This window comes from Vanessa cardui, chromosome 5 (genome assembly GCF_905220365.1).
Source record: "Vanessa cardui chromosome 5, ilVanCard2.1, whole genome shotgun sequence".
In the NCBI taxonomy this organism is placed as follows: domain Eukaryota; kingdom Metazoa; phylum Arthropoda; class Insecta; order Lepidoptera; family Nymphalidae; genus Vanessa; species Vanessa cardui.
Genome location: NC_061127.1, coordinates 13,421,906 through 13,444,540, shown reverse-complemented (window position 1 = coordinate 13,444,540; position 22,635 = coordinate 13,421,906). Strand labels below are relative to the sequence as shown.

General features: G+C 30.0%; 8 protein-coding genes across 8 annotated transcripts; 3 read left to right on the top strand and 5 right to left on the bottom strand.

The window, feature by feature from the left end:
- Positions 1 to 234: 234 nt before the first annotated feature.
- Positions 235 to 3,947, bottom strand: LOC124529929. The gene is made up of 6 exons (XM_047103872.1): positions 3,509 to 3,947; positions 3,217 to 3,367; positions 2,629 to 2,806; positions 2,107 to 2,297; positions 1,432 to 1,617; positions 235 to 1,262 (listed from the first exon to the last, which is right to left on the bottom strand). Exons 2-6 carry the CDS (start codon positions 3,355 to 3,357, stop codon positions 498 to 500), a joined length of 1,461 nt encoding a protein of 486 aa, XP_046959828.1. The 5' UTR covers positions 3,358 to 3,367; positions 3,509 to 3,947; the 3' UTR covers positions 235 to 497.
- Positions 3,948 to 5,004: 1,057 nt separating this feature from the next.
- Positions 5,005 to 7,865, bottom strand: LOC124529892 (probable enoyl-CoA hydratase, mitochondrial). Its single transcript, XM_047103829.1, has 6 exons — positions 7,588 to 7,865; positions 6,553 to 6,729; positions 6,264 to 6,412; positions 5,684 to 5,888; positions 5,301 to 5,488; positions 5,005 to 5,138 (listed from the first exon to the last, which is right to left on the bottom strand). Exons 1-6 carry the CDS (start codon positions 7,694 to 7,696, stop codon positions 5,073 to 5,075), a joined length of 894 nt encoding a protein of 297 aa, XP_046959785.1. The 5' UTR covers positions 7,697 to 7,865; the 3' UTR covers positions 5,005 to 5,072.
- A 528-nt stretch (positions 7,866 to 8,393) lies between these two features.
- LOC124529893 (cancer-related nucleoside-triphosphatase homolog) lies at positions 8,394 to 9,673 on the top strand. The gene is given in 5 exon segments (XM_047103830.1): positions 8,394 to 8,779; positions 8,865 to 9,044; positions 9,047 to 9,117; positions 9,206 to 9,400; positions 9,593 to 9,673. Coding segments are annotated over 5 exon segments (555 nt in total). The 5' UTR covers positions 8,394 to 8,736; the 3' UTR covers positions 9,659 to 9,673.
- A 254-nt stretch (positions 9,674 to 9,927) lies between these two features.
- LOC124530036 (leucine-rich repeat and death domain-containing protein 1-like) lies at positions 9,928 to 12,328 on the bottom strand. The gene is made up of 3 exons (XM_047104011.1): positions 11,141 to 12,328; positions 10,761 to 10,849; positions 9,928 to 10,514 (listed from the first exon to the last, which is right to left on the bottom strand). The coding sequence occupies exons 1-3, from the start codon at positions 12,196 to 12,198 to the stop codon at positions 10,252 to 10,254; spliced, it is 1,410 nt and encodes a 469-aa protein (XP_046959967.1). The 5' UTR covers positions 12,199 to 12,328; the 3' UTR covers positions 9,928 to 10,251.
- Positions 12,329 to 13,270: 942 nt separating this feature from the next.
- LOC124529933 lies at positions 13,271 to 15,445 on the top strand. Its single transcript, XM_047103875.1, has 4 exons — positions 13,271 to 14,669; positions 14,793 to 14,911; positions 14,979 to 15,133; positions 15,231 to 15,445. The coding sequence occupies exons 1-4, from the start codon at positions 14,531 to 14,533 to the stop codon at positions 15,397 to 15,399; spliced, it is 582 nt and encodes a 193-aa protein (XP_046959831.1). The 5' UTR covers positions 13,271 to 14,530; the 3' UTR covers positions 15,400 to 15,445.
- Positions 15,446 to 16,815: 1,370 nt separating this feature from the next.
- Positions 16,816 to 18,224, top strand: LOC124530040. Its single transcript, XM_047104015.1, has 4 exons — positions 16,816 to 17,102; positions 17,623 to 17,746; positions 17,847 to 17,873; positions 18,033 to 18,224. Exons 1-4 carry the CDS (start codon positions 17,021 to 17,023, stop codon positions 18,145 to 18,147), a joined length of 348 nt encoding a protein of 115 aa, XP_046959971.1. The 5' UTR covers positions 16,816 to 17,020; the 3' UTR covers positions 18,148 to 18,224.
- Positions 18,225 to 18,354: 130 nt separating this feature from the next.
- Positions 18,355 to 19,906, bottom strand: LOC124529836. The gene is made up of 3 exons (XM_047103758.1): positions 19,896 to 19,906; positions 19,236 to 19,477; positions 18,355 to 18,611 (listed from the first exon to the last, which is right to left on the bottom strand). Exons 1-3 carry the CDS (start codon positions 19,904 to 19,906, stop codon positions 18,355 to 18,357), a joined length of 510 nt encoding a protein of 169 aa, XP_046959714.1.
- Positions 19,907 to 20,637: 731 nt separating this feature from the next.
- On the bottom strand, positions 20,638 to 22,174 carry LOC124530048. Its single transcript, XM_047104025.1, has 3 exons — positions 22,059 to 22,174; positions 21,100 to 21,336; positions 20,638 to 20,837 (listed from the first exon to the last, which is right to left on the bottom strand). Exons 1-3 carry the CDS (start codon positions 22,138 to 22,140, stop codon positions 20,683 to 20,685), a joined length of 474 nt encoding a protein of 157 aa, XP_046959981.1. The 5' UTR covers positions 22,141 to 22,174; the 3' UTR covers positions 20,638 to 20,682.
- Positions 22,175 to 22,635: the final 461 nt, after the last annotated feature.

The following is a 22,635-nucleotide window of genomic DNA, read 5'->3' as shown; positions in this document are numbered from 1 at the left end:
TGCACGCGTTCTAACCACTGGGCCATCTCGGCTCTTCTCTCAGACAGTTACTTACGCATTTATTATTTTAGTATTATTTCTTAGTGTATAAAAATTGCAGTTAATTTATTTGACATATGAAATTGAAGACTCCTTTGTGCAAAAAAATATTACACCATATGGTCGTAGAATAATTTGGGTGCAATAGATTAAATAAATCGTATAAATTCTAGAGTATAAAATCAAACGACTATCAAGTTTTCCATAGTATATTTGAATATAGGTTATCTGTGCTACGGACATGAATAAGTATTGTGCTAGTAACATTTAAGCGATTGATAAAATAATTTATACAACTCAAACCATATGAATATTATTATAAACAAAACACTTAAAGCTACTCTATACCACTATAAAATAGCTATTTTAATTTTGTAATAATTCAAAAATGTATAAAATTGGCAAAATAAAATATATTTTTCTATATATAACTTGATTTAAAATTTAGTAAGAACTTATTAAAATATGCTATCTAATAACGATCCTTTGAATTTTTTCAGTGTTCTTTCTTCCAACTCTGATAATTTTGTGTCCACGTCTTTGTGACTTTGGAGACCTTGTCTTAATTGTGCCCTTTTTCCATCTACTGTTGTTCCTACATTTTCTATATTGTCATTAAAAATTTCCTTACTTACATTTTCTTTACTCTTTATATTTAAATAATTATCTAGAACCCCTTCTTTATTGCCACTGTTTTCAACAATATTTTTCTTACATTCCACATCCAAGTCAATCTGATTATTTTTAAAATCAATTTCAACTTCAGTGTACTTTTCTTCCTGATTGTTATTTTCAATTTTAACAACTTCATCAATAGCATTACCGAAGCTCATTGGTTCTGTAAAATCTATTTCCATTGTTGTGTTTATATCAGATTCCATACCTCCAGTAGAATCTTCATTTGCATATTGTCTTTGCTCAATAGAGTTACCAATGTTAGGTTTATTACATTCGCTAACTTTTTCATAACTTAAATTATTAATTAATGTCTCAGTAACATTAGATTCGTTGTGTTCATCACTATTTCCGACCGCTATGTTTCTATTTTTCATGTCATGAATGGTTTCCTTACATTTATTATCATTTGGCATTTCTATTAAATCAGCATCAATAATTTTTCTCGATCTTTTGATTTTTGTTCCTGTGTCATCTTTATTTTTTCTTGTTTGTTTTGATTTATTTTCATTTATTTGATTCGTAATTATATCTGTTGTAAAAGAATTCTGGAAAATAAATCATCATCTGGGTCATTGATTATAGACCAAATGCCTTATTTTCTTATAATGTTTGTTGGGCTTATATATAGAAAATTAGTACATGAAAATATATTTTCTTCAGCTTGGTAGCCCCAATGTGAAATTAAAATATCTTTAAATATATATAAGTACAAACCTTTGTTTCATTAAATTGTTTTATATTCTCTTCCCTTACAACAAAATCCTCTAAAAATGTATCTAGATATATAGACTTCAGATAATTGTCTTTAGGGTTATTGCCACTAGGTATAAAATCTTCAATACTGATCTTTAGTTTTGGATAAAGCCAATCGTAAATAAAAGCCATCATAGTAAGATCCTTCTGTAATATTATTTTATTTTTAATGGGAAAAATACATAAATTCAAAATTGAATTGAATGATTTGTGTGATTGCAAAAAAATTTTTCAACTTTAATCATATTTTGTATATTTATTATTTGATGCTAAAATTATGGCTAAAAGTTTCCATTAATTTGAGTTATTAGTAAAACTATGGTGAAAGACAGTGTTTTACAGTCTGAAAAATAAAGCTACCGATGTACAAGACATAATAACAATGTAACAATGACAATTATGTTACAACCACAGACATCGGCGTTACGTGAAATTGTAGCGCCGATGTCTGTGGGAATACACCATTACACAAATGTATAGCTTTATTGTACAAATGTCAATAAACAAAGAAAATAATCTGTTGCTACGAAACTAAACCACCTTGACCAGCTGTACCAATGTCAATATGTAATTTTATAGATAATGTTGTATGGCAATAGAAGCCAATTCACCGTTAATGCTCAAAGAAGAATTTACCTTCATATCAGTAGATGAAATCCATATTTTATACCGAACATCAGATATCCGAGATATTTCCTTGTTGATCGAGTCATCTTTGATTATAATAATGCTCCAACTGTGCTGTTGGTAGGATGCTAGGTTATCTATATTTTTGATAAAGATCTTTTTGCCTTTTAATATCTTTGAGGATTCTATTATTATATCATCTGTAGAAAATAAATTTGTTAAGGATAAAGATGTTACCTTTAAATTATATTTCTAGATACATATGTAACTGCAATTAATATAACAGAAAGGTAATATGTCTCTTTACAAATAAATGAGCATCTGTTAATGCCAAACTCAGAGAAGATTAAATGACAATACATAAATCTTTTGCATACAGTACATTTCAAAGTAGCTCCCTTTTCAATTGAGACTTTTAATGTAATAAGCAACAATTTCATATTTTTGTACTTACATAAACAAACAGCTAGAATCCGAAACCCAAATGTGCATTAAATATCTTTAAAAATTATTATTCTCTAAAATACTAACCATTATTAAAATCAGTCCATCTTAACAAATTTTCTCTCCATATACACATTTCATTTTCATTCTTACACAGTATTAATACAGGCTTCTCTAATAAATTTCTTACTGCATATAAGAATAATGCAACAGTAATAGATTTACCACAGTGTTGAGGAAAATTTACAATTGCACCTGGCTTGTTCTAAAACAAAAAAATGCATAGTTATGTTTTTTAAATCAATAAATTATTCAGAAATAATTTCAATTTTGTTTTTTATGGTATAATATTTTCTAAGTTTTAAGTGGTTACACAATTTTGAAGGTCTTCTAAGTAAATTTATTCAACAACTCAACTGCTTTATTTCTATTTTATTCAAATTCCATTTCAAAAGTTGCATATGAGGGGAATTTAATTAGACAATGCAGGTTAACCGGCAATGTCTACTTTAATTGTAAAGTTTTCATTTAATGAAATAGAGAATATTAAAAACTATGATAGAATCAGGATCTTTTTTCCAGAAATATGAATCCATTCTTTTCATTGTAGTAGCTCAGGTCACATACATAAAGTTAACTCAATTTATCAAGGAATATATAAATATATTATCTTACCCTTTTAAACAGCATAAAAAGAAATCTCAATCCATTTATCTGATGTTGTTTCAAATTTTGACAATTATTTACATAAATTTCATTTTGTCCTTCCTTTAGTAAATATAGACGTTCATCATTTCTTTGAATTGTTTCAGCCATTTTTAATCAGCTAGAAAACATATTCCAAAAAATTATTAACATATTTTAAGACAAATTAAAATTGAATATTTCAACTATAAACAACATTATTTATATTTGCTAATAGTATTGTAGTGCCAAAGCATATATAGAATTAGAAAAAAATGTTTACTTTTATTATGATGATAAATTCTGGTTAAGTCTATTCAGAATTGACAAGGTCATAATCAAAATATATAACATTTCCAAGTAAAACAAAGCCACAAATACGGATACGCTTGTTTTATGTATTTCTATATCCTCAAATTCTTGCATAATATGTCCGTTTCGGTACACATGATCCCAAAACATGAAGAACTCTTTAAACTACTTTCCACAACAAATATAAATAGTTACTTTCTTTTATCTGAGATATTTTTGGCTGATATATTGTTATACTTCATGGTATAAAGTAATTAAAGAAGTATGATTCTTATGTTTTACTATCTTTCGCGTTTATTTTATTTTAATGACGTTCTTTTAATTCATGAAAGTGTAAAATAATATGTTAGGCTTTCTTTTCTTTTTTTATATATATTTTAAGTATTTATTTATAATAATTAATGCGTTAAAACATGCACTAAAAACTAAATATATTTGTGTAATTATATTGACTCAGTCAATATAATTACAACTCAACAGTCAAATTGACTGTTGAGTTGTTGTCTGTTGACACTTGATGTTGATACTAACGTTGACATTTAGTTGACAGATTTTTATTTCATTCCTTACTCTTGGAAAAGGCAAAAACACTAATCACACAGTTTAAAACTAAAAACATATTAGTTTTACTCGTATAAGTCTAATGGCGTAGCTAGGCGGATAAAGGCCCCAATGAGACTAGATTTTGTTTAATCGAATAAATTATTAAATCGTTATATCTATTTGGTATTGCTATTACATTCCATTCCATTGAAAAAACTTTCATTGAGATTCTACTGAGGGGTAAGATGAATTTGAAATTACATGGATGTCTGTTGCGTAAAAACGATGTTGACTACGATAGTCAATATTTTCAATTTCATAATATTTCTTTAAATGTTGTTGTTGTGTGGTTTCAGAAGAGTCGGGGGCATCTACCTCAAATCACTGTAGAATACACCGAACTGAGAGATTTCTTCCTCCATACACTTACAAATAGAATACAATAGACCATTTAATTTATTAAAGAAACATTCATTGACGACCTCCGTGGTCGAGTGGTGTATACACCGGTTTTCATGGGTACGTCACTCGTTAGTCCCGGGTTCGATTCCCGACCGTATTGATACAGATTACCATTAAATTTCTATGTTGTCTTGTGTCTGGGTTTTTGTGGTACCGTCGTTACTTCTGATTTTACATAACACAAGTGCTTTAGGTACTTACATTGGGATCAGAGTAATTTATGTGATGTAGTCTCATATTAGTTATTTATTCCCTTTCTATCCCAATGTCTATCAAGTGTTATTATTGTGTTAGAAACACATTACACTGGCCACTTAAATAAATAAGATATAAGAAAGAAAATGGTTTTGAATTGTTAATAATTAAGAACAACCTTTGTTTTTTTAAATATATATATACTTTTTAAAAATTCAACAGGATCAATATTAAAAAATTACAAATGTGTATAAATTCTTTTGTTTCTTAAAACTATATTTTTATGGTGATTAAAATTTTTGAAGTTCTTGACTGTGAACTATATTCATTTTCACTTAATTATTTTTAAAATTGGGAGGTCTCTTCTCAACAAAGGCACTCATGCCTTCTTTTCTGTCCTCCTGCAAAAAAATAATGATTTCATTTTTAAATTGAATCTAATGTAATTTGCAAAAAAACAACTATTATTTTGAAAATGTGCAAGTTGACACTATGTATCTAAAGATCTCCTCTTGGTGCATATATTGATTAAAATAACATTTGAAATACACCATTAATCTTACCGTAGCAAAAGTTCCATAGAATATTGATTTTTCAAATTGTAGACCAGATTTTAAGGTTGTCTCATAAGCTTGGTTAACTGACTGCTTCGCTAACTTTACAATCAGAGGAGAATGTGTTCCAATTCTTTCAGCTAATTTGATAGTTTCATCCAGAAGTTTCTCAACAGGGAAGACTCTGCTGACTAGACCTAATGGAATAGAAAATAAATATAATAAAAGGTATTAAAAAAATAGAGAAGATATGCAACATTTAATAAAGAAACATAAGAATAGACTCATTACAGCTTCTCACTCAATATTAGTATAGTAAATTTTTTATTTTCTGTTTTCCATTTTTGAATGACTGTAAAAATTAAAGCACCATATTATTTATATTTTCTTACCCATTTTTTCAGCCTCAAGAGCATCAATGAAGTTGCCAGTGAGGACAATTTCCATGGCTTTAGATTTGCCAACATAACGGGGTAAGCGTTGAGTGCCACCAGCACCGGGGATAGTACCAATGTTGATTTCAGGCTGTCCAAACTTGGCTTTTTCTCCAGCATAAATAATATCACACAGCATAGCCAGCTCACAACCACCTCCAAGCTAATTTAATATTAAATACAATTAAATTAAAGAATTACAAGTGAAATAGAAATTAATTGTGTACTCAGTTAATTAAAAATGACATTGCTAAATCAATTTTTTTTTTCGAAATAAGTTTAAAACATTATATCAAGTTTCTATTACTTTTGAGGCACTATATGGCAGACCTCAGTATATTTACACCTATGTGAAATACCAAGGCAAATATTTTCTAACAGATTGAAACTAAAAAGAGATGAATATTCATTTGTGTAACTGTTTTAAAATATCTAATTGGCTTTAAATTTAAAAATATAAAAACAACAAAACTAAATGGGTATCATAAATTGATTAAACGCAGAAAAATATATATACTAGGCTTCTTCAAATACTTACAGCAAATCCATTAACAGCAGCAATAATGGGTTTTCCACAGTTAGATATATCTTCCCATTCCTTTAAAAAGCCAGTCTTTGCATTGCTACTGTAATTATTGTTTTGCATCTCCTTAATATCTGCTCCAGCAGCAAATGCCTTCTCATTACCTGATAGAAAAACAATGTTGCAATAAGATTTTATTTTGAAGCAAATGTTAATATTTGTTATAATTTTCATAGACAGAATTAATTTGGGTAAATGGGGTGCCTGACCATTCTTTCAATAGTCATAGTAGTTTATTAGTTACCAGTAATTACGATGGCAGCAATTTTTTCATCAGCATCAAAATCGATGACAGCCTTGCCAAGTTCCTTGAAGAGAGCATTGCAAAGTGCATTCAGAGCCTTAGGCCGGTTCAATTGAATTAAACCAACATTTTTCTTAGCACCTACAATGTCTACCTTAATATTTTCATATTCAGGTGCTGTAAAAATGAAATTTAATTTATATAATCATAATTCATTGTGTCTTAAATACAGTTACAATAAAAATATGTGATAAAGTATCTAGATGTTTAAAGTATTTATATATTAAACATCAAAAGCTAAAGTTAAATATATGTCATCACCAAGATAAATGATAATATTTTTTAGTAGGAGTCAAGGTCACAGTAATATAGATAGTGCTCTGAATACTGTTATACATGGGTCAATAATCTAGTATATATCTATCTATATAAATAACATTTTATCTATTTTTGGAATGACAAGCATATATTTAATCTATTATCATATCATTTAATATATTGAAAATTAACACCAGCAAATTACACAAAACATGTAATCTGGTTAAAAAAATAATAAGAGAGGATAAAGAAGAGTTTATAAAATTGAATTAAACAAACATGTTATATATTCAATTTATACAAAGATAGATTAAATGTTACCCACATAACCTTTATATGCTTATCACATAAAAAACTTGATTATTATTCCATGCTAATTAAGTGGTTTTTTATTTAGCCAAGGACGGAATAGATACCCAAAATATAATATGGATATTGTCCAACTGTAAAACTAAGACTCAAAAATGCTGGGGCTTAAAGTTTACACTAAAATTCTTAATGAATTTCAATAATTTGAATACATGAAAATGTGAGCCCAGTGATTATAACTAAATTTCATTGGTCTAGAGTTACATTTTAATTGTATAGTTAAATTTCTATAAGACCATACTATATGCAAAATTCTGTGTATAACATATACTTATATAAACCGAAATAATATAATTAAGGATACAGCCCATTTATGAATACTATCAAAATGTGGAAAAGTATAGTTACCGGTGCTGTAGAATTTTATTAAGCTGGTATTAGATACTGCTGCGAAACGACCGGTATTTATAACATTTTTGCTTAATAAAGCACGAGTAATTGCGGCAACTGAAGCCATTTTAATAAATTGACTAATGTCCTAACACCGTTGAGTCAAAAAATAAACTAAAGATGAAAATGGAATATTATTAACTTTGTAAATGTGAACTTTGAAACCTACTATCCTTTCAACAAAAGTAACAAATAGCGGCTTACAGACGTACTGATAACTCGTCTGATATCTCCAGGGCTGCCAGTAGAATCTACTTAATTTATATCGTTGGAATTTGGAGAATTGAAATACAGTAATAGTTTAACAAATACTCTATGTAATTTTCTCTCCAGTTATTTAGTTACATGAAATGAAGAAAATGGAAATAGTTGATTTTTATAGATTGTAATAATTTTAAAGCAATCGGCGTATCCTCAAGAAAAATTATACTTAGGGCGGTAAAATTGAAATCACAAAGTTCCTATTACTTTTTAATTGCAATTTATAATTTTTTATCTAATTATGTAAAACGCTCATCATAACATCGGGTCTATTTTGAAGTTTTCGACGCATACGTAGTTTTTGGTATGATCTCGGTGAGTGCTTAAAGGCTCTCTTGAATCTATTTGGGCAGTGTAGCAAGACTATTGGTGTTAGGTGCTAACCTAACTAACCTTGTGTTATTGATAACGTTACAGAGATATACTGTCTTCAGTAGTTGCTTTTGTCATTCACAGCATTCCATCTTGACTGGATTTTTTGCGAAGTATTATTTACAACGACGATATATTTAACGCACTTTGAAGTTGACAAAATATTAATTTAGCTTAAATATATTTATCAAAAAAGTCCTTCCGCTAACGAGCCGCATCAGATATTAATTATTAAAATAAATTAGAATTGTCAATATAGCATATATTTATATATTATTTTATAAATATGCGATCCATCTTATTATACCCAAAAATGACAACTTTCAATTTCAAATGACAAATGTCAACATTATAATAATTTGTAAGAAACAGCTGTTTGCTGTTAATCTTTTATTAAGTTTGAAGAAAAGTTTACATCCTGAAATAAATTTAACAATTAAAACTCTTAATACAAAGAACTAGACAAGAATCACTATGGAAAAGAAAATAAAATTCTTTATCATCACCGGTGATCCGGGTTATGTATTCAGTGGCGCGAAATCTTAATATTTAAATTTGAGACCTATTTAAATTTATTGAATGTTATTTAATTTAATTTTCAGGAGTTGGAAAGACAACTTTAATAAAGAAACTATGTACCTTATTAAATTCGAAGGGTGTTAAAACTGTAGGGTTCTTGACTGAAGAGGTTAGACGAAACAGATGTAGAGAAGGCTTCGATGTTGTTACTTTAGATGGTATAAGAGGGCGCCTAGCCAGAGATCAAAATTTACTTCAGTCTCCTGATATACTGTAGGGAAATATGGTGTCCTCCTACAAGAATTTGAACACGTAGCCTTGCCCTCTATAAATAACGTAATTTTTCATATAAAAAGCACTTTACTATTAAAATTAACTTTTTAAATAATATATCAATTAATTTTTCATTCATTATAATTTACAGACTGGAGTATTACAATCATTAGTAGTGATTGATGAGATAGGAAAAATGGAGTTCTTCAGTTCCAGCTTTAAATCTAGAATAAAGGAAATTTTTGCTTCTGATTCAAAGAACTATGTATTGGCCACAATACCCGTAAGAAAGAGTGATCCTCTTATAGAATCTATAAGAACTAACAGTATGGCAAAAGTATGGACTGTAAGTACTAGGCTTAGTATTATTTTATAAATTACTGGTACTTTTGTTAGATACATTGAATAGCATTGCCTATATTTATGATATATCGTTATTTACTTTCCATATTTTATAGAGAAATAATTTCATATAGTAATAATGATTCTTATCTTGTTATATTATTTAAAGCCACATTTAGTTTAGGATGTGTTCTAGGTAACAAGAGAGAACCGGAACAATATACATGAAGAAATATTAAGTGAAATTAATTTATCAATGTAATATATGAAAAAATAAGTCTATCATGTAAAATAATAATAAATAAACAGTTTTTCATATTGATACTGGTCATATCTTTTATTAAATATAATTAGTTTATTTATTCATAATATAAAACACTTCTCCCATTTAGAAAATAAAAGTAAAACAAAAATATGTTTACTGCAGAATGATTGAACACAAAATTATATTCTGGAAAATTTTAAAGATGATCAATAACATCACATTCACATATTTGACATAGAAAAGGAAATTAAATGGATTTTTTTTTCTGTTAAAATGCTATGTTAATGTTATATGCATAATCTTTTTTATGATTATCAGTAATTATGAAGTTAAAGGATACCAATTTGTAAAAAAAAGTAATAATCATAATACTACCTACTATAGAAGAAATGAAGTATCTTTAAATATTTTTATGTTATGTTACTTCATGTATTTGCTAATTATTTATTATATTCATATGCATAAAATTGAGGTTGTCAGTCCATTATTATTGCTAGTATGTAAATTAAGGTTTCATAATATTAAAAGTTACTTTATGATTTAGCCAGTTTTAGGATTTGAAAAATTATCTAGTTAGAAAATAATATATATCAGCTATCATCGCCAGAATAATCATCAAATTGACCATCTGATTCATATTCAGTTTGAGGATGGCACAGTTTTTCATATTTAACTTTATCAGCTATAGGTACTGGGTGGGCATCCATGGGACAGAAGTTGCCTTCTTTCATTTTCTGCTTGACAAAGTAAAGCCATGTTGACAGTGGTGCATTTGACTGATGTGAGAAATGTGGAATCCAGTATTCATCGGAATCCCAATCTTCTGGAGAACCGAGTGGTCTGTTGTCTGCCTCTGCAATTATATATTCAATGGAATTAATAAAACAGGACAGTGAGAGTGTTTGAAAATTTTTTAATGGAAATATTTTATTAGATTATCACACGAGTTATAAGATCCTATTTTTTATTAATGATATTACCTATATCTGTTGTCTAATTATGATAATAATCATGTGTGTAAAGACACACATGATTATTAAAATATTAAGAGTAATATGCCTCAAATTAAAAGGTATATATGTTAAGTTAGTACATTTACCTTTTTCCTCACTTTTTTCGCTGAACAATAGTTCATCATCAGTCTCATCTTTAGAATATTCACTTTCGGTTTTTGTAACTTCTAATTTTCTTGAAGGAAAAAAAGTTTGCATTAGGTGTATTGATAATATTTTACATTGAAATTTAACTATTGATTGTTTAGTAACTGACTAAAATTAAACCTTTGTTATTCTTACACACTGCATGCATCACTTTCCCCATACATATTATTAAGAACAGAAAAAAGAACTGGATACCTAACACCTGCCTTGTCTCTTACGTATAGGTAGAAACAAATATGATTCTAAATATATAATAAAGAAACAATAGTTTACTTTTTAATTACACATGTAATGAGTTAGTTGATATTTTTTTAATTACCTTCCATCATATCTTTCCAGTTGGCTAAATCTAATTTTTTCTTTTTTATTCATATAATCAACATTATCTGGCTCATCAAAATAATTTTGAGCCAGGTCTATTTCCAGTAGTTTTTCCATTTCATCTGGTGCTTCATAAAGATAATTATCATACAAGTCCAATTTTCTAAGATTTGGTAATTGACATAAATTTTTAGGAAGCATGCACAGGCTGTTGCTATCAATCAAAAGACTTTTTAATTTATCAAGCTTACAAAAATTATCGGGCAAATATAACAAATTGTTACATGACAAAATGCATATTTCTAAGTTAACTAAGCTACAAAATTCTTCTGGAAGACTAGACAATTTGTTTAGTGAAAGATTAATTTTCTTTAAATTTTTGTACATATTTATATTAGGTGTCATATTGTAAATGTTTGTATTGCTTAATTCTAATATTTCTAAATCACAGCATTTATCTAAACCATTAAAAGGCACTTCTTCAATTTTGTTTGTAAAACACATATTGCTCAATTCAGAACTCCCCAAGATAAGCTCTCTTGCTTTTGGAAATGTACCTAATAACTCTAAATGTTTTATTAACATACAATTATTAATTGTTATTCTAGTGACTAGTGTCTTATATTTGAGTAATTCTTCAAAATAAGCATTGTCAAGAGATTTTGTTATGTTTATATTCAATCCTATATTAACATCAACTAAATGTTTACATTTTTCTGACCATATCCAATAAGGAGGGCCCAATAGTTTGTTGTTTGATATATTTAATTTTTCAATGGTTTCGCAAAAGTTTGGAGTGTCATCAAAGAATTGTATGTTATTGAACGAAATATCTAAAATTTTAATTTTTTCAAGATTTAATACTGGAACAGGCACTTCAGTAAGATCATTGTCCTTTAAATATAATTCAGTTAGATTTATAGGTAGCTGCATATTCTCTTCTATAATATTAGTATAATGTTTGCTCAGATCGAGGACAGTAATGTATTCTTTCATTAAGTTTAATGTAGAAAGACCATTTTTTGGTACAATGCATTTTCCTTCATTTTCTTCCATTTTTGACGTAGTATAAAGTGTCTGGTGACTAGTATTATAAATATAATAACAACATTTAGTTAGTGAAGAAAAAAAACAAAATAAACGGTGTTTTATTTAAAAGGATGACCTCAAAAAAGTTGGTTATAAAAGTCAGTGTCAACTTATAAAGTGACAGTGACAATGTCAAACAAACTTTTTTAAAAACAGTAACTAATACAGCAAAAAAAAAAAGAACTAATACAGCGATCATTTATTTATGTATGATTGAATTAGGTAGAAATTGAAATACAGAATGAAATACATATTGAGGCGAATATTGTTGTGAAGTAAAATTCACATTTGAATTTATTAGCTTGTTTCTTATCACAATATTATGTTTACCGACACAATTTTCTATTTGTGATAGTTAATTATTGTATATATTCTTATCCTATGTTTTTATTCGATTCTATATTCAGAGGGTTTCCAGCCGTGTTCGATATTCGAGCGGGTCCCATTTAACTCAAATTTAATATTTACTGACCAGAAGATGTCATATTAACAAGGTGACTAACTTGTCATGGACTACATAGTCTTGGTCAGTTGCCTGTTTGGGGTTACCATATGATTACCCCAAAAAAGAAACTGGCCAAGAAACGCAATCTAGAATAACTAGGGATAATAATCGCCGCATGAAGAACTGAAAAACGGTGGGACTTGATGACATAGCGATTGAGGTGTGGAAATTGTTTGGCTCTTTTGGTGTGTTTGCTGAGTTTTTTAATTGCATCTTGAACACTTGAAGCATTACTGACCGCTTTAGTGTTATCCCTTCTGTTTACAAAGGCAGGGGCAGTATTTATGTTTGCGGAATTTATAAAGGGATCAAGATCATGTGTCATACCATTTAACTTTTCAAACGTGTAATCAACCTCAGGCTCCGCCGAGGGTATTACTGGGTGTCAGTATGGTTCCCAACCGGATTGGGCACCATGGTTGTAATTTTTGCCTTTTGATCTGCTTGACGCTTACAGGGACAAAAAGAGAGGTCTACATTTGGCACTCTTAGATATTAGACTATTCTAGACTAGACTCTTAGATAGATTTAGAAGCCTTTTTATCGTGGGACTTATCAAATAAATATTGCCTTGGAATGCATACAAAAACAGCCGGCCCTCATGCCTGACGCCAGTGATATAGCGCACGTTGATGAGAGCAACCTATAGCTGGCGCGTAGGGTGAACTTGTAAAAGGGTTGTGCTTGAGAACGTTTTCTAAAAGTGTCTTTTTTCCGCTTTTGTTTGCGATGAGCTCTAACGCTATGAGCAAATCTATTGAGTGATTCTGTCACGATCTATTGCTCAGAGCTACTGCCGATTTTCTAGCTCTAAGACATGATGATGTTTAAGATATTTAAAGTCGTACCATTTTTAATATAACACACATCAGTTGTTATATTTAAGTGCTTAGTGATAAGATAAGTGATGATAGTGTAACATTATCAATAAATAAATAAGATTGTGCCTCGTTGTTTGTCTCTGGAATTAGGCCTCCCAGGCGCCCGAGCTCTCATGTCTTTAAAGGGCTTTATGACAGGATGACATTAAATACCGTGCAAAGTGGAGTGTTCTAGTCGACAGACTCTAGTGGAGGAGATCTAGTCGCTATCGACTAGACCACCTTTACAATACAATTCGATACTATTATCGAATTCAAAAATTAAAATCTAAATAAAAGCATTATTTATTTCAAGTAGCCTACCATTGGTTCGAAAATAAGATTCTATTATCAAAATTATCAAAAATAACCGACAAGAAACTAAGTAGTTACTGCTTTGCACTATTTTAAGTACACAGTACGTTGTAAAGAATTTTATTTTATATATATTGTGCCTAGAAATCAATAAACACGCTTTTTTTATTTAAAAAAGCTTTGGAATCTTATTAAAGAAACGAATACCCTGTCCCAGGAAGGATGTATTAACTTTGAGAAGTCGGACTTTCTTCCTCTGAATATAGGACACCGAGTCGGGCCGATAAAAAATCTGTCTGAATCTGTCTAGATTCGAAGACTAATATTTTAAGGGATATATCACATAAAATTACCGTGTCTAATTTTAGTAATTATTATTACTAAAATTAGTAGAATTGCCGTATTTCTACTAATTTAAGGTTTTTTTTCAGACATTATTAGATCTATTTCTGTGGGTACGTCAATTCAATATCGCTTAAACATATTTACAAACAATAATTCATGACGCTATAATTGCCTAATTCGTTCAATAACGTCGTTAAAGCAGTTTGTTTATAAACAGCTTGAGGCAAATCTTTAGTCGTTACTGGTGTTCGACACTTCATGTAATTCACTTAAAATGATTTTGCAAACATTTATGATTAAGGTGCTTTTCATGTTAATAGTTATAATTAATTGTGTATTATGTGACAAGAGTTCAGATGAATTCAACAAACCGGATATAGCTAGAGTAGGAAAAACAAGAAGAGATAAAATGAGTAATATACCATATTTATTTTTTAAAAATTGATAATGCAATAAGATATATTTAAAAACGTATTATATATTGAACATATACATATGGAGATATATTTCTTTTTATAAAAATATACATTTTACAGAGCAAAATACAGCTGTTGGCACATTTTCAAATGTGATAACACAAATACAAAATTTACCAAACATGGATCTTGGCAGGAGGTTTAGAACTCCATGTAAAACTGGTAATAAATGTGGAAAGGTATGTTTTTTTTTAATCTACTATCTCGTGCAATGTTTTGGTGTTGTTATGGCTTTTCTTTATACAGGTAATCAAAAGGCTTATGGTACCAAAATTGGCTCAACTTGAAAACACCATTATGGGGGTAATGAAGGAATTGGCTAAGATGCCCCCGGGGTCCCGACTTCCTGATAAATACACAAAAACTGAGCCAATTAAGTTGTTACTTGATCAAAATTACAAGTAAGTAGCTTTCAGTCGACAGTGTTATACATGTCAAGTTCTGATGTATATTTTGTTTCACAATTTCGAGCCTTATTATATTGTAATGTATTTACAGAGAAGATGTCTGTATGGATAAACTGGAATCTTGTTTAAAAGAAGACAAACGTCGTAAACGTATTCTCAAGAAATTGTTCTTCAAAAAGTACAATTCGATACGACAAGAATTAATTGGCTATGGCGGACGACGACTTTGGGGAGGTGAAGGGAATCTGTTCTACAGATAATTTTATGGTCAATTAAATAAAAATAAAATAAATGAATGTCCTCTTACACTTTGTTTTTATTTACTCATTAAATATTAGAGCTTTGACCATTATGTTTCTATTCGAAAAAAAATTGTATAGTTAACTAATATTATTAATATATTTAGGTAATTACTATATTTGTCTAAGTTATGTCACTTTGCAATTAAATTTATTTGACTACCAAATATAAAATGGAAAATGCAATTGTTTGTTTATATAACTTGCTAAGGCTATTGGTTCATCGTGATATATGCGCCGATTTAGTAAATAAGTACATTATATCATATCGGCGTGCCAAGTAACAAATCATGTAAATACCTATATATATGCGATATGTATATTATGTCATTTGTTATGCCGATAACTACGAGCATCACACGAGAATTTTTTAATCATGAATGGGACGCTAGACTAAAATAGTCAAAGGTTTTCTCCCCTTGTCACTGTTTTTATATTATAAGTGATTCTATTGAATGTTTTTGTAACATTTTTTTTTTTCATTCTATTATTTTCAATGTTTCTGAAAACCAACGAATCGGTTTAGATGACACTTTTGTGATAAACTCTTCATTGTTTCTAGTCTAAGCGTATAATCCAAACTGAAATTATCGTTCGACAACACTCACTCTAAATTCATGGTATTTCGAATATTCCATCCAGTAATAAGAATATAATAAAGTATATATAAAGCAACTAAGTAAAAAGTGCGTTAAATAAATAAATTCACTTCAACATTCTTAAATATGAACGTTTGAATCTACATACAACATACCTAATGTTTGTTCTGTGTGATATGTTTTTAAACTTTTTACTGTATTTTTTTTTGCATACAAAATGCAAAAATCATTTTAACATTGAGTATATTCATAGAAGACTATGTATAAATATTAATTTACATGCATTTTTTAATGTTAACTTTAAATGAGGTTGTCGATAAAGTTTAAAACCATTTTGTTTTTCAAGTATCATGTAGTTTTTATTTTTTTCCTCTTTTCGATAGAGATACCAATAATAATAAACATTTTTATGTTATATATATATAACTTTACTGAGAGCACAACTCGCTCATACTTTTTGATAAAAAGGGGTATTAAGTTGCTTTGTAAAATTTTAAGACATTTCGTTACAGTGATAAGTAACAGCCCGTTATCACCAGTATTTTTAAAATTCGCAAACTCAATTGATTCACAATTTCAAAATGTATAACCAAATACTTTAACCCTCAATTTTTTTTGAATAATAATCCAAATAAAGATACATATAGATAGATACAGTTGTTTAATTAATATTATGGTATGTATGTGATTATAACATAGGTCAAGTGTTATAACTCCATTAACTGTTTTAAGTCACGCGTTCTTTCTAAACACGAAATCAAACAACGATTTCAACAATGGATAAGTTTGGGTCAACAACTTTTATTTTCTAAACTTTAACATAGAGGAAGTTGTGAGAACGTAATTACGAAAAAGAAAATTTGGAATGATATTTATCCAATTTATTTTTCACTCACAAGTTATGGTCATAGCAATAGTACGGTGACTTTTGAAGTTAAAGTAATAGTTAAAGGGTTTAGGTATTTAACAAAAAACATTTAAAAATGTGTGAAAAACAATTAAAACTACAAATTGTTTTAATAGTTTTGTCTTTACTATTCAAAGGATATTACAGTGTAGATGACAGTGAGTATCAAATTGTTTTATTTTAATAAACGCTAAGCAATCATTCACGTTACATCCTTAGCTTTGAATTAAAGACATATTTGTATCACTCTGCGATATGTTAGAACACAGTAAGTTATCGATCATGGTTGTTTTGGAGAATACTTGTGTAAGATTGGCGAAGTGACGACCATAAATGACGTCACTTCTTTGCCGTGGATCAGGATAACGTCGGAATAGGTTGAAGGCGCACCTCGTGTGGAATGCGAAGAGGCCGATCTTAGTCTACGAGGTTCTACGAGATCTCTCCCTGTAAAAATATGTGTCGGTGATACTCTAAGGAAACTTTATACAAATTATAGAACGGGAAGGGGAGATTTTCGATTCTGTTTAGTGGATACAACGCGGGGTTACTTCTCCCCTCCTATAGCCCCATATTTCTTCTCAAAGGTCTGGGTACCTCTATGAACAACTGCGTGACAAAAATAAGGGTTAGGTTCAAGTCCCACAAATTATATAGTCATTGTGTTTGTTTGTTTAGGTGTTTTGTTTACTGTTACCCGAGCACCGAGATACTTTGGGATCTTACAAGATCACCGCGGACAGCCTCTCTCCGTTGAAATATCAGAAGAATATATGGATCAGGATTATATTGCTACAAACAGGTGAGATTAATTTCGATTAATGTGTCGTAGGCCGTCGGTTAATTTGATGTTTCGTAAAATATATTATTTGAATAATTTTTTTTTTATTTTGGCATTTCAGAAAACGACATAAAATTGATTGGAATAAGTAAGTATATAAAACAACATTTAAACAATAATAGCAATACTTATAATAGACTTTGCTAAAAGAAAATACCAGGAGTTGGATATAATTGCAGAAACTATTTATTATAAAAATATTGTATAACTTTATATGTATTTATAATTAAACCCATATTTATTTCAGAAATCCTCTCGATATAGATGATTTTGATGACGACGAGACAGATGAAATAGCAGACGAGAAAGATAAAGATGTAAAATTGCCAAACAAATTTAACTTACAAGCGGGACCGGTGTAGTTTTTAATTTATTTTCAGTAGGAACTCATATAGCTTTAAGATTAAATGTTATGAGGAGCAAAAATTCGAAATTCATTTGTAAAGTCTTTATTTCGTTCTATGAATGTTTTTAAAATAAAAAAATGAATCAATATATCTTATCATTTTTTTATTAATGAATATAAAATGTATTAAAAAATACAAACGTACAAAACATATAATAAAATTCTACACTTCATCGTACATGTAATTCAAACGCTGTTCCAAAGAGGCGGACAAGGGCTGTACGGGCATTTTTGCCATTTCCAAAGATTCTTCCGAATAATCTGTACTTTCATCGGAATACATTTCAGCTATATGGTCCTGATAGATCTTCTCACATTCGCTGGGATGTTCACTTTTCAATGTGCTTGGGTGGTAGCCTATAGCTTCTATGGGACCCAATGTTAGGTATGGCACTTGAGTAGTTACTTGAAAATGTTTATCTGTGGAAAGAGTAATTATCGGTTAACAAAGTAAAGTTACCATATTTAAAATTAGCGGGTTCGTTTCGTTCGTTTTTTGGTACAAATCGTCGAAGAAGTTTTATTAAAGAACGACTGTTTTATTTATCTAGTAAAGCCTACTCTAGTTTCTCTTAATATATAAAGAAAATATTTTATCTTTTCGAGTTGAATAAGAATGTTAGTTTGATCGATAAAATCTTCGTTTTTGAAAGCTGGCTAATTATAATAATAATAAAATTCACTTGTACGCATCATTTTCTGAATAGTTTAAAATTAAAAGAGACAATATCACATACATTACTCTGATCCCAATGTAAGTAGCTGAAGCACTTGTGTTATGGAAATCAGAAGTAACGACGGTACCACAAACGCCCAGACCCAAGAAAACATAGAAAACTAATGGTAATGTACATCGACACGGCCGGCAATCGAACCCGGGACCTCAAAGTGGCGTACCCATGAAAACCGGTGTACACACCACTCGACCATGGAGGTCGTCAAAATATACTTAAATACTAGTTGGCGCTCACGATTGCGCTGGCCAGGTATCTCATTTATAATATTTTCGCGTTTATAATATTAGTCTAAATCATTATAACTTACAATCGATATGATCAGGTATGATCACAGTAGCGACAGTCCTTGCCACCTTTTCGTCATAATAGTCTCCTATAATATCTACTTTATTCCCGTCATATACTTCTTGCGCGAGGGGCCGCTTGCTGCACTCGTCTTCGAAATGTCTCCTCCCCGAATGTAAGCGTGGTACGTGCGGTGGCGGAAACTCCGTAAGAGGAATCAACTTTTTGCTAACAATTGCACCCACAGGCTTTACTTTCGCCAATCTGTATATCAAATATATGTTTTGTCCATATTACATAATGTTTATAAGTATCACTATTGAAACGTAAAAAATATACAAGTTAGTAGTAATTACAAAAATGGAATAGTCTTCAAAATAGTAGTGCTATTTTGTCGCTTGTAGTTTTTCATTGAAATACATGGATAGATATAATAATAATAACATTTAAAATATATGGTGCTTTAAAATTCAATTACTTTTATTGTATTGAAATACTGAAAAGTGATCCGTTCATCTACCCATACTGTAAGTGATATGTATAACTACTATTGCGCTTGAAATTGCATGTTCTTTGTATATGTCATAGCACTTATTTTATAGGTTGGGTTGAATATAAGTATACGTGTTCAGGTATACTAACGAAGTTATAAAAATATATATATTTGACTCCATTTACTTACTTGTTTAACATCACACTCCCCCTTATTTCTAAAGTTACACTCTTGCAGAAAAAAATTATTGTAAAGAAATACAAAAGTCGCTTCATTTTCAGCAACTACTATTAACACTCAGGCATACCTAAAACTTTGTAGATAGATTACACGAGTGTACAAATTTAACTGAACATCTGAGGCTATTAGCTATAGGTATATATACCTATAAGTAATTATAGATGCCAATTGAGATGCATTGTTTCGGTACAATACAACAGGTGTTCGGTTTTGGTTACTTTTTTAAGTCATGAATGAATGTAAGCTAGAATGTTATATAATATGCGTTACGAATAAATTTTACGTGATCTAAATGTAGGGTTTTGTGGGTAATAGTAATCGATATGGGTTATTAGGTACTTGGCAGAGAAGTCCTTGCTTGTAAGGCTCGTATGGTGTCTAGTTTGATAGATAGATAGAGTTTTTTCTGTCAAGATATTATCAGTTGCAATCATAGGATCATAAGAGTGAGGTATTGTGCAACTACATATATTGGCGCGTACACTTTTTTATATGGTTTAATCAATTTACCATTTGAACTGGGTTGCGAAAAGCTGTACAATAAAGTATTTCAATCAAAAACGCGAAAATAAACCTCTAGTGATTTTCAATAGTTGGGGAAAGTCAATAAAAATGATTAATATGTTATTTGGCTTGACATATTATTGGGTATTTTTATAAATACGACATAGAGCAATAACACACGAACATATATTTTTAGCAGTTTCTGTTTACTTTCCTATCCTTTTGAAATAAATTAATAATATCTGCTCTTCTTCTTCTTGTAAACAACGGGATCGAGGTGCCAGGTTTGGTTGCCGCCACAGGAGATGAGTGTGAAGCAGCCTCCATAGACGATGGGAGGGTCGGTATCCGGCACGCAGATGTTGTCTTGACAGAATGTGGCTGTACCTAAAATGAGTTTAAGAGCTAGTATATTTTTTACATCAGCTATGCTACACCAACCTCAGATCCTAAGATCTGAGATGTTACTTGAGTTTATATTTACACTGGCTCAATAATTTATTAAACCACAAATAAAATACATAATAGAATATATGATGAGTGGGTGGCAGCTATTCAGACGGGCTTGCATAAAACCATGTATATGTGTATGTATTGCATTTGGTCAATTGGTCATTATCATTTTATAAAATAGAATTGTATTACTTACCGACGTAACCAGTAGGTCGTGCTTGGCGTTTATTCTTCACGTAATCGACCACAGCCTTAGATAATGCGTAGAAATGCTTACTGGCTTTGTATCGCATTTTAGCCAAAGCGGCGTCACAGTCGCTCTTATCCGCTCTGCAATGATACACTAAATTTCTCGTATTAACTTTCACCATTTCCTCCCTCAGTACTTGATATTTCGTGTCAGTGTAGAGCATTTGCGCGAAGCGAACATTTACTGAAAATTAATCTTGGGTTATTTTCGTTTAATCTATACTGACATTATAATGTCTATCAATGTTTAATGTTTGTCTGTTTGTCTTTAAGATCCGATAAAGAGCACACTACTGAAGACACCACTGAACACTGACGACTAGTCGTCGTCTGAAGCTCCTTTGCATTTATAATTTTACTTTAGATTATGTTCATTTATAACGAGATTTTGTTAATACCCTTAAATAAACACAATTATTATATATAAGCTTGAACGTAAGACTGCAATATTAATAATTTATACTATATAGGTATGTATGTAAATATTGTGTCTTTTTGTTTGTGCGTGAATCACGTGAAAACTACTGAACGTATCGGTATGAGACTATGGCCAATCGACGCGGAATCGTCCGTAAATGGCTATAGACGATAAAGTTTTTGAATTCCGTTCCCTTTTTTACGAAATGCCTAGTGAAGCGGGTGGGAATGAGCCGGTATGGTATATACTGATGTTTTTGCATAACTGTGATTGGAAATCTATATCTAATTACAAACTGAATTAATGTAAATTCTTATATATCTATATTTCAAAGACGGGTTCGTTTTTGATGTCCATTAAAAGATTATATAGGTATTTTAATTAATGTAACAAATGTTACGTGATCCCGACTAGAGCACTGTAACAGGTTTTAATCATGAAGGCTTATAGATATACGGGGAGAAAAGTTAATATTTTATGGAACTCACGTCCAGCCCCAACGAAGTAACCATGGCATAATTTATTTTGATATGTGATCAAAATACAAAGCGATACGAGTTTCCACACCATGCTTTTTTACTTAAATGTTGTCGTTAAAAATAGCAATCATTCAAACAATCAAACTAACGACTACAAGATTTATAGAGCAATTAATTTTGTAATAGTTATTACATGTTCAGAAAATCGTTTATTTTACAAAAACAAGGTGTAAGAACAATCTTTTCAGCGTTCGTAAGACAAGTGGCAGTTTCATGAGTAAAATTAGACTCCTGAAATACTAATTTAATTTATTTGAAATCCATTTGATGAAATTTGGGAAAGTAATCAATATTACATTTTTTACAGTTATAATGGGTGTCATGTTCCTCGAATATTTTAAAAAACTCAAAGTCAATGCTCATAACTAATTAAACGCCTATGTGAATAAAGAATCTTAAGATATGCCTTCAGATGTAAACATGAGATTCTTAAATCGTTTGTTAACATTTACCCAAGACAATGCAGTGAATGTAATTTATTCATACCAATTAACAATGGATACCATTGCGCACTTCAAACAATGAA